The following is a 13,956-nucleotide window of genomic DNA, read 5'->3' on the forward strand; positions in this document are numbered from 1 at the left end:
ATTTTAAAAAATGATTGTTAACCTACCCATTTAGGCATCTTCCCTCCGTGGGGGTCATGGTGGTGGAACTGCAGCACAAGGACTGTTACCACCACAGACAAGCCCACAATCATCATGGTACTAGCAAAGTACTGAGCTAAAGAGGAGAGGAACATAAAAATAAGGATAGAGATCAATTCATTACAGTGTAACAAGGATGGATAACATTTTACGCCTTAATTTATAAATGAACCAAAACATATTCACAGCCTGCAGGCATTTAAGCCACACTGACATGAAAACACAGACATAGGCATGTAGGCAAGCACAATAAATGTCCACACACACACCTTAATAACCACAAACATGAGATGTATTCCCCTCTGAAAGAAAGATGTCATGTTTTATCTTGATCCAGCTGTGATGTCAACGACCTCACAGCAGGGCGGACCAATCAAATTATAGCATATACATTTCCATGTCAATGTCTATCTGCAATGTGTTAATATGTGTACTCCAATAAATTTCAGTTTGCTAATGGCTTCGTTTTACATCAGTGAGCTGCCAAATGATAGCGAGCAGCCTCTCTGTCTGCAGCCTCCCATCCCATCTCACGGCCAGCTGCCTTGTCTCTTCTGGTCTGTATCAGTATGACCTTATACAATGCAACTCTGTTTGTGTCCTACACAGAGAATATTCTTCACATCCTGCATCAGCAGCCTCCCACGCCCAGCCCACCCCCAGCTAAGCCTCGACATATTGGTGATTCGATGTGAAGATTGGAACTTTTTCGACTACAGAGTGTGAACATGAGGTGTGAATATCTCACACAAACAACACCGCAACCTAAGCTATAATACATTATATTAAAATCTCCATGGTGACCCACCAAGCATGCCGTTGCACTTGGAAGCCTGTTCAACATGTGTTTATAGCTTGCAGGGTTGCAGTTATAATAAAGAGTTCTAATTTAGAGCAGGTTGTGCATTGTTTTCCAATTGACTGAACTGGTTAAATACACTGTCATAAAGGCACAGTTCAACATTTGGGAAATATGCTTATTTACTTTTTATGTCAAAAGTTAGACGAAAGGGTCGATACTGATCTCAAGCTGTGTTCAAACAGAATGAGAGGGAATTTTTTCTATGTGGCTGTGCAATACAAAGTCATGTGTCACCTTGCAAGACAGACTGCGCTTATCCTGGAGCATTATGCATTATAAACATACAGTACTGAGAAGGAAAAAAAGAAAGACTGGTGAGTTCTGAGATCAGTCACACACACATGCACACACTGTAGCCTACAGCTAATGTCGGTATATTAGACAAATTTATTAACACAGACTACTGGGTCTTTCTTCATTTGGAAAGAGCCATAATGTTTCCAGGCTTATTGTAAAACAATTTATGAGTCTGCTGGCCGTAGCTTTATGTTCTCCGTCTCATCTAACTGGACAAGAAAGCATGTGTTTACCAAAAAATGACAAACTTTTTCTTTATGTTTTGAATGTCAATTACTCATTATTATCTATCTATCTAGTCTATCACAAATGGGCTGATTAGTTGATTCAGAATATCATGAAAACAAGCGATAATTTGAGCAGGAAAGTGTCTTACCAATCAGAGGAACAGAGTCTGAAGTGGCGGGCATGATCTCTGCTACCAGTAACATGAACACTGTTAGAGACAGCAGCACCGTAATGCCTGCATGGAAAGACACAGCGAACAAAGAGATGAGCAGAAAGACAAAGAATAGTCCTACATTGTTTCAGCACAGTCTGGTTTTCTCTTAAATGGTGACTTGAGAGTACTTAAAATAAATGCAGCTGGTCGCTTCAAAAGAAGTGAAAACAGCTGTGGCTTCATTTTGGAATATCCACTTTCTTTTTTTGCTCTCAAAGGAATACTCACAGTTGTATATTTACTCTGGCCTTGTCTTCTGGCATTTTGAAACAAGCTGGCATTTCCAGGTCCAGGTGATTATCTTTTTTGTGTTCATAATGGAGCTTTTATTCATCTGCTAATGAATAAAATTCAACACAAACGCTAATTCACAGCCTTAATGTCAGCATTAGCATAGAGCAATGACATATAAATGGTTTAGCAACCTGGTGGGCTAAGACCTCCAAGACGGGGGGGATACATTTTTGTCCGCTCATATGATTATAATCATGAATCATGTCCCTTTGTGTTAGTGTGAAAGACACAATTTGTGTGTTTGTGCAGGGATGTACTGGTGTTGTGTGTGTGTCCTATACCCAGTGAGATTTTCTCTCCAGAGTCAGCGGGGAGCAGGAAGACCAGCAGGGCCAGACCAGAGATGAGCACGCAGGGGATGAGCAGGTTGAGGCCGTAGTAAAGTGTCCTGCGGCGCATGGTGACTGTGAACGTCACATCAGGGTAGGGCTCCTTACAGCATTCATAGTACAGCTCATTGCGCTTAGCAGGGACACCTGGGGATAAAATTAAGAGGTGGGAAGGTGTCAATTAGAGGTGAAATCTATGCACACAGAACTATGAAATAAAGATCCAGCTCTAGGTTCTGCTTGCCTGAATAATGATAATGAGACCTTATAAAGTAAACTGTTATGTGCAGCTGAGCTTGTTTGGAAAGGAGGTTCGGTTAACAATCATCATGAATACAATTTTTATTGGTACCATTTTAATATGATTGAAAGAGGAAATTGGTGGTCAGAAGGTCACTAGATTGAATCCCCAGACGGAAATTAAATGCTCCCTGTCACACCAGTGCCAATGTGCCTTTGAGTACTAACACTGTTTACTCCAAAGAAACAAGATATGATGATTCATTCAAATATGCCACTGAATCTACATTTTTTTGTACCTGAAGGTAAAATTCCAGACTTTTAACCAAGCACAGATTATAGTATTGTCTTAGAAACCATGTGGGAAGCAGCCTGTTGCAGAAAAACAGCAAATGCACCTAAATTAATACTGTATGTGATGAAATGATGACATGATGTAATCTGCTCAGCAGCATTCCAACAACAACACATTTTATCTGATCAAAAACGCTGTAAAGCACAGCCGGTTTGTTGCCTAAACAGGCAGAAAGAGCTTCAAAGTCGGGTGCTTTGAGTCATGAATAATGTGTTTTCTCCAGCAAATTTATTGTGAATTCAAAATGGCAGCCACCTTTTTTGAGAGCAGTCTTTGTGTTTGGAATCTGCATGCTGGCTGACACAACAAAAACAGGATCTAAAGTAAATTGTAAAACTAAGGGACAAGCAGGACAGTTCAATTTTAGGTAACAACAAAGGCAAGTTAGTATTTCACAAGTGTACTTTGAAACACCACTGACATGCCCATATGTGCATTGAAGGAGTTGTTTGTTGCTGTAATTGCTCCTCCTGTTCATACCATCTTTGAAGAAGTCACCTCCAAAAGCAACTTCAATGTAGGTGATGAGGGACAAAATACACAGTCCTCATCCTGTGTTAAAAATACATTCAAAAGTTCACCTTAAATAAATATGTTAGTCAAGTGAGTTAGACAAATTGTGTATTTTTCAAGTGAGCATTAACTTTCTAGTATTTAAAATCATCCCGTTACTGCCCCTCTGCTGTGACTCAGTAAGGAAACTCTGTCCATGGAAGCACAGAGAGTGAATTTAACTTTGGAGGAGGATACCCATTTGATTTGTTTAACTAATTACCCCTTTTTTCCTTGTATTAACTTCAGCTGAACTTGAAATGTATTTTTCCACAGGACCTAACTTTTTGTCTCCCATCACCTACATTGAAACTGAAAGGAATACAGCAACCTCTCTCAATATGCATATGGGGATGTGAGTGTCGACTGATTCAGCATTGCAATATATCACTGTCAGGCTTACAAAGTTTTTTTTTTTTTTTAAAGTATCAGAATTTTTGTTTTTATTCCATGCCTCCTCTTTCTTGTCAAAATGTGGCACCTACATTACCCGCAATGGAATTCAACTTCCAAAACTCTGGTTGGAGATTCAGATGTGTTATGCTAGTGGTGATTAATGTAGCCTCAAGCTGCTAGCCTCAAGCAAGAGTTAAGCAGAGGTCTTGTGACCTCACTTCTTCCTTCCTAACTTAACACGCTTGAATTCATTTTAATTTTCAAACTTGTAGTCTTCAGACACAACCAGCGCTGACACAAGGGACTCAAAGGACTATATATATATATTTATTTATATATACATTTTTTTGCCCCTTTTTGAACAGACTTGAAAAGATATTAACCTAACCAAAGTTCAGATTTAAACATGGTCAGATATAGACGGTGTCTGAGATCATCAAGGATGTTCTTCCAAGTATGCGTAAGACCAACAAATGCAGCTTGGTCCGAGTAACAACAGACATCAGTGCTTGTATGTAGAAAGCATGTCCGAAATATGATATATGATTTGGAGACCATTAGAAGTATTTAAAATCAATTCCCTGACACAGATACTTTAAAAGCGCTATAATGTGTTTTCATTCCTTTGTTTTGTTCTCACCTCAAGTTTTCTAAGTCAAGGAAAGAGCCAAACATAAGTTATATCAAGTCCACATTTGTGAAGACTGATAATTTATGTACACAAATTCATCCAAATGAGCTATGTTTGCAGTATACCTCAGTGTTATACTGTATCTACTCTATACAGCAGGAGCGTTAGTTGTGCAGGAGCAATACTAAATATCAGCAAGCATATCAAACTCCCACAAAAACCTTCTGCACATAATACACTCATATCTGAACTTTAAAACCTCCAAATTTTGTGTAACCTTCAGGTTATCCCACAACACGTCCAAATCCTAAATCATGTATTAATCTTTAATGTTTATCACCGTGGCCTTATCTGTCTTGTTGGCATGCATGATTAATCTGCCTTACACATCAGAACAACAACAGTAAACAGTATCACCTTGGACTGATCAAAGTCAAATAAGCCCCAAAAGCTTATGTGTGTGTTTGTGTGTATATGAGAGCTACTGTGTAATGAGATGTTAAGTAATCGTGACATTTGAAAGTCATTTCAAAGTGGACCACAGGTACTGTTATCTTTTACACTCGATTAAAAATCAGCAATCTGGGAAGTCTGTATGTTTCTGTGTGTTGGTGACACAGACACAGTCAACACTCAGTAAAAATCAACCTTAAGTGCCCTGAACTTGATTGTGACACAAGCATCATTTGCAGCTGTATCAACCATTCATAGGTTTGAGTGCCTAGTGGTTCTGGATGAAGCACTGGAATGTCTCAATCAGCAACATATTCATGTTGGGGTGAGATGTCTGAAGAACTGTTGATTTAAGCCTAGTGTGTATGTGTGTGTGTGTAAACTGAACTCAACTTCAGTCCTATAAACATTCCATCTAAATTAACTAATTCAATTTCATTTTACTTTAACTTTGTCACCTGAATCCTGAAGAAAAATAGCCTTTGTTAGCCATCTATTAAGTTGATGGATTGCAGACCTGCAGACGCATCCACCACATTCTATATATATGTGTGTGTCTGTGTGCGTATGCTGGCATGGGCATAGGTATGTTCTGAGGCACCAGGACAGTGTGTGTTCTTGGCCAGCTTGCCGCCTGGCTGTGCCTGAATTAAGTGAACCATCTCTGGGCCAGCTGTCACCACACTCACCCCCGGTCCCCTCCTCTATTCCCCCAGCCAGCTGGGTACACTCACAGCTCACTTTGTGTATGTGGCTGTGAATTAATCTGCTGGCCCCTGATTAACACCCAAACTTGGGTTAGAAATTAAGGGGGAAAAACAACAAACAAATTAGAGGAGAAAGAATGAAACGACCAAATAAATCTTATCTTGGATGATTTCTCACCTCCTCTGTTTCCTGAGATAAAACAATTTTGTCACAAATTAGAATGAACTGAAGAACAGAAAATAGAGGAAAATCATGTTTCTTTTCCTTGTTTAATTTGTCAAAAAGTGTTTTTATTATTATTATTTCCCTTAAAGCAGTGACTTTCAGTGTCTTTGTACAAATCTAAGCAAAGCTAAGCTTTACATTTACTTTATTAATTTAATTTACCTTAATTTATATGAGATATAATATTCATTATTGAGCCTTAGAGGTTCTATCAGGCAGATTTTGTTACCTTCAGACAGAGCTAGTAAGTTAGCTGTTCCCAATATTTACAGCTACTGATTGTACCCTAGTGGCAACCTCTGATGCTGGGAAATGAAGTGCTAAAAACTGTAATTCTGCAGAAGTGAGTCAATCTCCATAAGCGGCCATATTAAAATGCAGCAGAAATAAACATGTTTACAACCTGGTACACAAAATAGTTTTGGTCTCTATAGCTAATTTCCGGCTTCAGAACAGGGAAACCTACGGATAACGTCACTCCATGCTCTGTCCATTCTTTATACTGTCATTGGTTGTACCCTTATATTTAAAGTAGCACAGAGTTTCTCATCTAACTCTTAGCAAAAAAAAAGTGAACAAGTACATTTCCCAAAATGTCAAACTGTTCCCTTAAAAGTTGACCAAAGACTGAACCAGAACAAACTCTGCAGATACCGCTACAATAAACAGCAGGGATATTCTCCAGGCTATCTCTAGCACTTTGAGCAGGAATGATAGTCAGCAAAACGTCAGTAAGAACGGCATCTTACAAGGAAGTTGACATCACTGAATCACCTGCTGTCAGAGCTGTGTGATAATGACGGGCTGTCTAACTCCCAGGAATATGACATGAAGGGCCTAGCTAATGTTTAAAGTCTCTGTCTGTCTCAGTCTGTCGGAGTCTCAAATTCCCTGAAGGAATTTACGATCTGCTGCTCAAACATGTCCCTCAAACACTGGCAGCGTTTTCAGTCAATCATCACATCTGCTCTCACACTTCAGCTTTATCCCTCTTATGTCACCATGCAAATTCTGCAGTTATTTTTGCACTCAGTGATTAAGTTGATCCAGATTCTGTTTTGGATTTATCCATACCAAATGTCTCAGAAATATTTTGTTACAGCACCGCCTTGTCGTTTACTTTAATATACATCCTGCTAAAAGCTCTTTTCACTGAGCAGATAATGATGTTGATCAACCTACATTATGTTATATCATGTCTCTGATTTCCTTATATTTTGTTTTACTGAATTTGTCATAGTGTGCCTGTGTCTGTTTTCCACTTACCAACAAGATCCCATTCCCCGTTGGGTATGTAAGTAGAGATGTCCACATCCATCATCTGGAGGTCCAACAGCCAGCCATTGTGAGTCCAGGAGCCAAACTTGAGGTCACACTTCTGCACATCGAATGGGAACCATCGTACATCGATGTAGCAGGTACTCTTCAGGATGCCTGCAGAGAAGTGATGGGAAACTTACTTCTGGCACAAAACATGTTTTTAGCAGTTTTAGTAATATCTTTTCAAAATGGTCCTTCGGATGCCAAAATATTATACTAAAACATGCTGACATGGAAGGTCTTATGTCTTGTTAGTAATTTCCCTGAGTCATCCTCAGACTCAGAGGAAAACTAGCTGGAGATAAACATGCCAACAATGCTCAGGGAAAAGTGTTTCAGATGCATCACAGAGAAGTACACTGTATTACTGTAAACTTTCTACATAAGTGAAGGTTGTATTGATTATGACATCATATTTTCAGTCACTAAAAAACATAATTTCAAAGGTACCAAGTTCCCGAATGAACAGAATTTCCATTATAAGAAGTGACCTTAGTAATCAGCATGTTTAGAAACATTAAACTAAATGACTAAATTCAGGTGGTGAGTGAAAGTTTTTAGATGTATACAGCACATATAGTTGTTGTTTTTAATAGTTTTAAATGTATGGTATATGGTAGCTTTCACATTGATATGTAGATTAAACAGTGGTGAAACAGTGGTTATATAAAACCTTGGTGTCTGAAAACTTTAAATTTTACACCTACAAAGTCAACCACTTTGAGATAGCGAGGATAATAATAATAAAAAAAACACTGTAGGAACAGTGATAAGTCGGAGATGATGAAATAGGGTTATTAGTGAAATATAATATGTGAATGTCTCACCTGGTGGGATGTACTGGCAGGATCCTGAAGCATTTACTAGCACATTTGTATGGAACGTAGCATCAAACCTCTCATCAGCACTGCAGGGAGAGAAGAGTGGATAATGTGTAAACAGTACTGAAGCATTTAAAGAAAAAGCCCTGTAAACAAGGAGGCTTGTTCCCTTTAAAGTCATAAAAGGGAATAGAACGGAGGTTAGGAAGTGGACTGAGAGATAAGTATAAAGGTAAAGGCCGATAGAAAGAGAAATCCAGACAATCAACAGCAAATGAGAATGAAGGTGACAGAGAGAGGTAGAGACAATGGGGATTAGATGAGTAGATCCAGACAGATGGTGTTTAATTGTACTGATCATCTTCAACAAACATGGTTGTCCGCTATCATGATGTCCTTCAGACAAGGATTATGTAGACTTAAAGCCAACCAATGTATACCAAACCAAACTACAGACATCATAATCACAAAATTACACATTTCACACAAGAACACAAATCATATCTGGAATTTTCTTTCAGAGAGTAAAACCAAAGGACCAAAATACTGAGAACAAAACTATTTTTTGTTAGATGATATACAGTAAGTGTCTTTCTGCATTCATTGCAGCAAAACCGAGAATGTCAGAAATATCCAAAATTCAATCCTGGTTAACTGAGTACCTTTAACAAGAGTGGACAGTTTTTTAATATGCCCCAAGAAGTGCATTCATTTGCATCACATTTGTTAACTAAAAAGCACTCACAGAGCACATCCCTCCCCCAGCCCAGTAAATGTATTGTTTTGATGAAATAAAATGTCAGGTTGGAATATTTTAACCTTCAAATACGCAGTGACAGACAATAAGGATGGCCAAAAAGAAAACCTAAATGTTGTCAGGGAAATAGGAATCGTAATGACTTTGTTGATCACTTTTGTTGATAACTTTTGTGTCACCACCGTTATTTGTGAATGTAATACTTTGCTTTATGACTAAATACCAGCAACACTAATGGCATCAGCCTCAGATGTGCTTTGTGTTAAGTGCTAGTTTGCAAATATTAGCATAATAATACTGTAAACTATGATGGTTAACATGTTAAACATTATACCTGCTACACATCAGCATGTTAGCACTGTCACCATGAACATGAAATCATACAGGATACAATATTTATTTATACCTTTTGTTCAGCTGTGAGCCCCGTAGAAACTGAATGAGTCACTATTTGCGCCTCATTCCGAACAATAATCGATTGATCATCTGAAGCCAGATGAAACAGCCTGAGTCATACCATCATTTTTTTTACATTAGTACATTTCTACCACTTACAGTATGAAAACTGGGGGCAGTGAGAGGAAGCGAGGGGTAGTCCTAAACTCTTCCTGAAGGCTTTTTCTCGGACAGGTAGACCATAAATTTTTTGCAAAGTGCACTGGGACTGAGCCCAGGAGGCATATAACAAGACAAGGCTACACCTAAAGCAGATTTATAGTTGCTACATCAATAATCTAAATCTAATCACTCTTTTCACTTAGCAGAGGGTGGAAAAACTAAGAGGCTGTGAGGATACTCTGGAACAGGGGTAATCGCTCTTATCCATTGCCGGGAATAAATGAGCTAAATTAGCATTTAGCCTTGTAACGGTATTTGGAATACATCTACCGAACATGCACATCAATTAGCCTTTGAAAACAGACCGGCGGGTTATATTCTTCTTCTTCTTCTTTAAGCCATCTACCAAAAAACAATGCAGGATGTGATTAATTTAAAAACGGGTATGTTAAATTAAGTTTGAGTAAATATGTGGATGAGAAATTGATTAAAATGTTTAAAGCTGGTTTGTGAAACGCATGGGTTAGACCATGTGGATACCATACCGAAACATAACAAAGGTAGCATACATTGCATCACTGGAAAGTTCTTGGTGCATAATCTTAATCGCATCTTAATTAGATCACTTAGCAAGTAGAACGTGTTTAAAAAAGGTCATATGCCGTGTGGAAAAGATAAGGTCATGATAAAGGTGTTGAATCCCAAAAGAGCCCTCTTGTCCGCAATGGGATTCTTTTAACCTTTTTCCTTAAATGTGAGCCATTGAATGAAAAAAACAAAAGATGCATTTGAAAAAATGGCTTGCCATTTACTTGCTAAATAACCTGCTAACATGCGGACAAATTGGTCTTCAAAATTGATACATTTCTGTGTGCTGCTAGAATTAAATTTTAGGTAAATAACCTTTCTTCTCACACAGTAAACAATATATTGCTTCAATGTGTACTGCCTCAATGAAATGGCATCCACATTGACATTTTATGCCTATTAAAACATTGTTGGAGTACAGTGGCTACTGCCTTCAGTGTCTACTGCCTCAATGTAATGGTATCATCTGCATTGACATTTCATGCCTATGGAAACATTGTTGGAATATATGGTAAAATATCAGCATGGAGATATGCAGCATTGTACTCAATGTACTAGATTCAGAAGTGAAACTCTACATGTTAAAAGCAGCTCAACATCGAGGTGGTTTACATTATTCACATGAAAAACACAATGAAAACAGAAAACCCAGTCCATTTGCATCCCAGCTTGCCAAGCGTCTGCAGCTGGTGAAATATTCAAAGTCATGACTGGGATGGAACAAATGGTTCCTATATTATTCATCTGAAGTGGGACTGTTGTTGACCTGACATGGGCATGTACAATACATACCGCTGTCTACCTTTTAGATCCTCTGCCAACACTCTTGGCTAACTCTGAGAGACTACCCTGCTGTGAACTGGAGAAACAAACAAATCTTGCAACTTCTATAGCGGATACATGAAAATCCATAACTTTGTAAATTTTCTCTGCAAATAAAAACAAGCCAAAACCAAGTACTCCCCAGGCTTCTGGACCTCACCCAGAGACTCAGAGATCAGACACCATACTTTGAACTGTAGTTTGCTTCATCGGCATGAACACCAGTCAGAGCATTTCTCTCCAAAACATCTCGTCACGTAGAGTCAACCCTCCTGAAAACTCCAACATAGCAACAAAGCCAGAGGCTTGTGATACCTTTGGTATACCTTCCCACCTCCTGCACTACATGCAACTTTTTTACCACCAGAGAGCTGACAATCCATGTCCCCAGAGCCAGTTTTGTAGAGAGGGGTCATCACACCAGGGACCCCACCTTCACCTACTGCATGATTGCAAAGAGCACCAGACCTCTGTACCAAACCTGGTGCACTTGAAAGTTCCCTTGCCAGGCTGGGCTCAATGAGGGAACCCCAGGCAAGGTAGCCTGGTGATGATAAATTGAGAGTATCTTTTGTCTCTGTGATTGTGAGGTAAACAGTAGAGAGTGGCAACTTGCTGGGTTGTGGTTAGGGTTGCAGTCCAGCACCAAAAGCTAAAACAAGTTTAACTTGTTCACAGGATGACTCTGTGTTTTCTTTGCCAGAGCCATTTGGCTGAAGTCGGTCTGACTTGCCTTTCCAACATCAGGGGACAATTGCTAAACTGAAAATGATGATCTAACATTTATACGCACTCAGCTTCCACCAGCTGTGTGTAGGTGAGAAAGTTCTCTTTTGTCATTCTTGTAACAACTATTTTGTCATTTTTCTTGTTAACAATCAAATAAAGCACTAATAATTATTTCATTATCCCCATATTTAAATTATATCACGTCTCCACACATGGTGATTCTATGGTGTTTTCTCAGGTATTTGTACTTTTTTTCTCATTGTTTGTGTAAACTGTCAAGAGTTTCATTTCTTTCTTTCTTTGGGGTTTTTATACTTTTTGTCCTTGTCCCTGCTGAAGTCTTGCTAATGCAATGACCCGATTTCCAGAAGGGGATCCGTATAAGTTTATCTTATCTCGTAGTTTTAATCTCTTTTCCTGCTTGCATTCTGGCATAAAAAAAACAATAAATGAATGATTTTACTTGGGATTTATACTGCATGCATAAGGAATGTCAGTTTCAATCTGGTGGCGGCTGGAGTATATTGTCGTTATCGTTGGTGATCGCTGATCCCCACCGTAAGCTGCTTAATGTTCTGTATCATCCCTATTAGATATCCAAACCTCTCCCATCTCCCTTTCTGTCTCTCATCCACACACACACACATCCACACACACATTCTCACACACGCACACACATATGCAATTCGAGCCAAACGAGAAATCTGTCACTACCCGCACCCCCCTCATAAAAGAATCCTCAATCTCCTTGAAGGTAGAGCTGAAAAGCCAGCGCCATCAATCAACTTCAACTCTGTCTCATATCGTGTTGCCTTTCCCCCTGTTACAAGTGTGTGTGTGCGTATTTGTAAGAATGTGATTCTAAGGAAGCATGAGAAGATTTGATGCATTAACACCATCTAACTCCCCGTTACATACCCTCTCTTTGAGTTCTTACTAATAATCAGCAAACGTTGTCTCTGTGTATCTTTTACAACAACGCTATAAAAACAATTGACACACATAAACAAGTCAAACACCACTTTGTTATTTTCTCAAGTTGTATCTCCCTAGCACATTAATATGATTTATGTTTAGTAAGGGAGGTCCTCATTCAAATCTCGTTGTTTGAAATGCTTACCATAGCAATAACCAGATAACACACTGTACAGCATCTGATTTCCCCCCCTTACTGCATTGTATCTAACGTATGAATTTATCTTTGTGCCGCAGGCCTAAAAATAAATTAGAATATTAGAATTTGAATATTTCAAGACATAAACACAACCTTTCTGTGAAAGGTAATTTTTTTTTTTTATTTCTATTTCGGCCAGTCCTTTTGGACATGATACAGTAAAAAATGAACAAGACTAATATCTGTATCCCTAACTGTAGGCAACTGCCCTTATATTATGTCTAAAAGCAGCTGGTGTTTGTGAACAAAATTGTTGCCACACACATTCTTTGAATGTGCTCAAAAGCCTGAAACACGGTGGACGTTGGACAGTGATCAACTTGCTCGCTGGCATTGATTCCAAGGACGATTTTAAAAAACTGAGCAGTTCTAGAACACACTGTGAATATCAATCTTAGAAGCACCTAGCAACCTTATTTCTTTGCGCAGGCACAGGAGCTTCATCTCCATCCAAAATATCTGAGGCGGCTGAATAGAAAAGAGGTTCAGGCACACTGACCCGTGAATCAAAGAAACCAACGAGTTATTCAAGAGACACATTATTTCTCTTTTAACCTGCTAGTCCCATTCTTTGACAAATGTATGAAAAGAAATGAGGTCAGATCAATGTTTTCAATCAGAGCAAAGCAGTTTGATATGAGAGTGAACCACCTCTACAAACTGATGAAATTATATGATGATGATGATAAAATTATACTGCATTTAAAAGAGGTGCATGTGTAATACACTCAATTAAATCTGTCTATTCTTCTCAAGGTGGACAAACTACTAGTATTTTCACAAATAGTGAAAACATGTGTTGACATTTCCAGCCACAGTATTTCAATAGTTTAATTCCTACTGCACAGGCAACAGATGCAAAGCCCCCTGGGAGTTATGGTTTATGTTCTCCCAGAGGGAATCTGCTCAATCATCTTATTAAACGAGGCTGTAACCAAGAGTGAAATTTCATCTGGGGAATATTTCTTTCCACTGTGTGTTATTGCGTAAACACAACCCAAACATTCTAGAGTATCTGTCCATGTATTACAGGAAACAAATTGGTATAAATAAAGGAAGAAATGAGAGGAGAACTTAATCAAGGAGTATATGCAAAATAGCCAAAGCAGTGACAGACTAACCACTGTGCCGATCATGCCAGTGGCCAGTAGCCACTAATATAATTACCAGCAAGTTTCATCATTTCAGCTGCCTTTCATCATCCCTTGTTTAATATCAATGTACTTTAAATATTAATGTTAAACAACCATTCTAATTTGTGAGAGTAAAACTTCGCCATGCGGATGATTTTAAATGCAGCAGAGTGAGATAATAAATCAGTACAGCCAGTCAGTACAGCAGCA

The 13,956-nt window shown here is 38.7% G+C and overlaps 1 protein-coding gene across 1 annotated transcript in view; it reads right to left on the reverse strand.

Annotated features, from left to right (window-relative positions):
* chrna8 (cholinergic receptor, nicotinic, alpha 8) overlaps window positions 1-13,956 on the reverse strand; it is a 38,610-nt gene that overhangs the window by 1,721 nt on the left and 22,933 nt on the right. The window contains exons 5-9 of the mRNA XM_027282416.1: window positions 7,992-8,071; window positions 7,111-7,278; window positions 2,237-2,431; window positions 1,596-1,682; window positions 27-136 (exon numbers count right to left, since the gene is read on the reverse strand). Coding sequence (XP_027138217.1) covers window positions 27-136; window positions 1,596-1,682; window positions 2,237-2,431; window positions 7,111-7,278; window positions 7,992-8,071 — 640 coding nt within the window. The remainder of the gene's footprint in view (window positions 1-26; window positions 137-1,595; window positions 1,683-2,236; window positions 2,432-7,110; window positions 7,279-7,991; window positions 8,072-13,956) is intronic.

Source organism: Larimichthys crocea, chromosome X (genome assembly GCF_000972845.2).
Source record: "Larimichthys crocea isolate SSNF chromosome X, L_crocea_2.0, whole genome shotgun sequence".
Taxonomy (NCBI): domain Eukaryota; kingdom Metazoa; phylum Chordata; class Actinopteri; family Sciaenidae; genus Larimichthys; species Larimichthys crocea.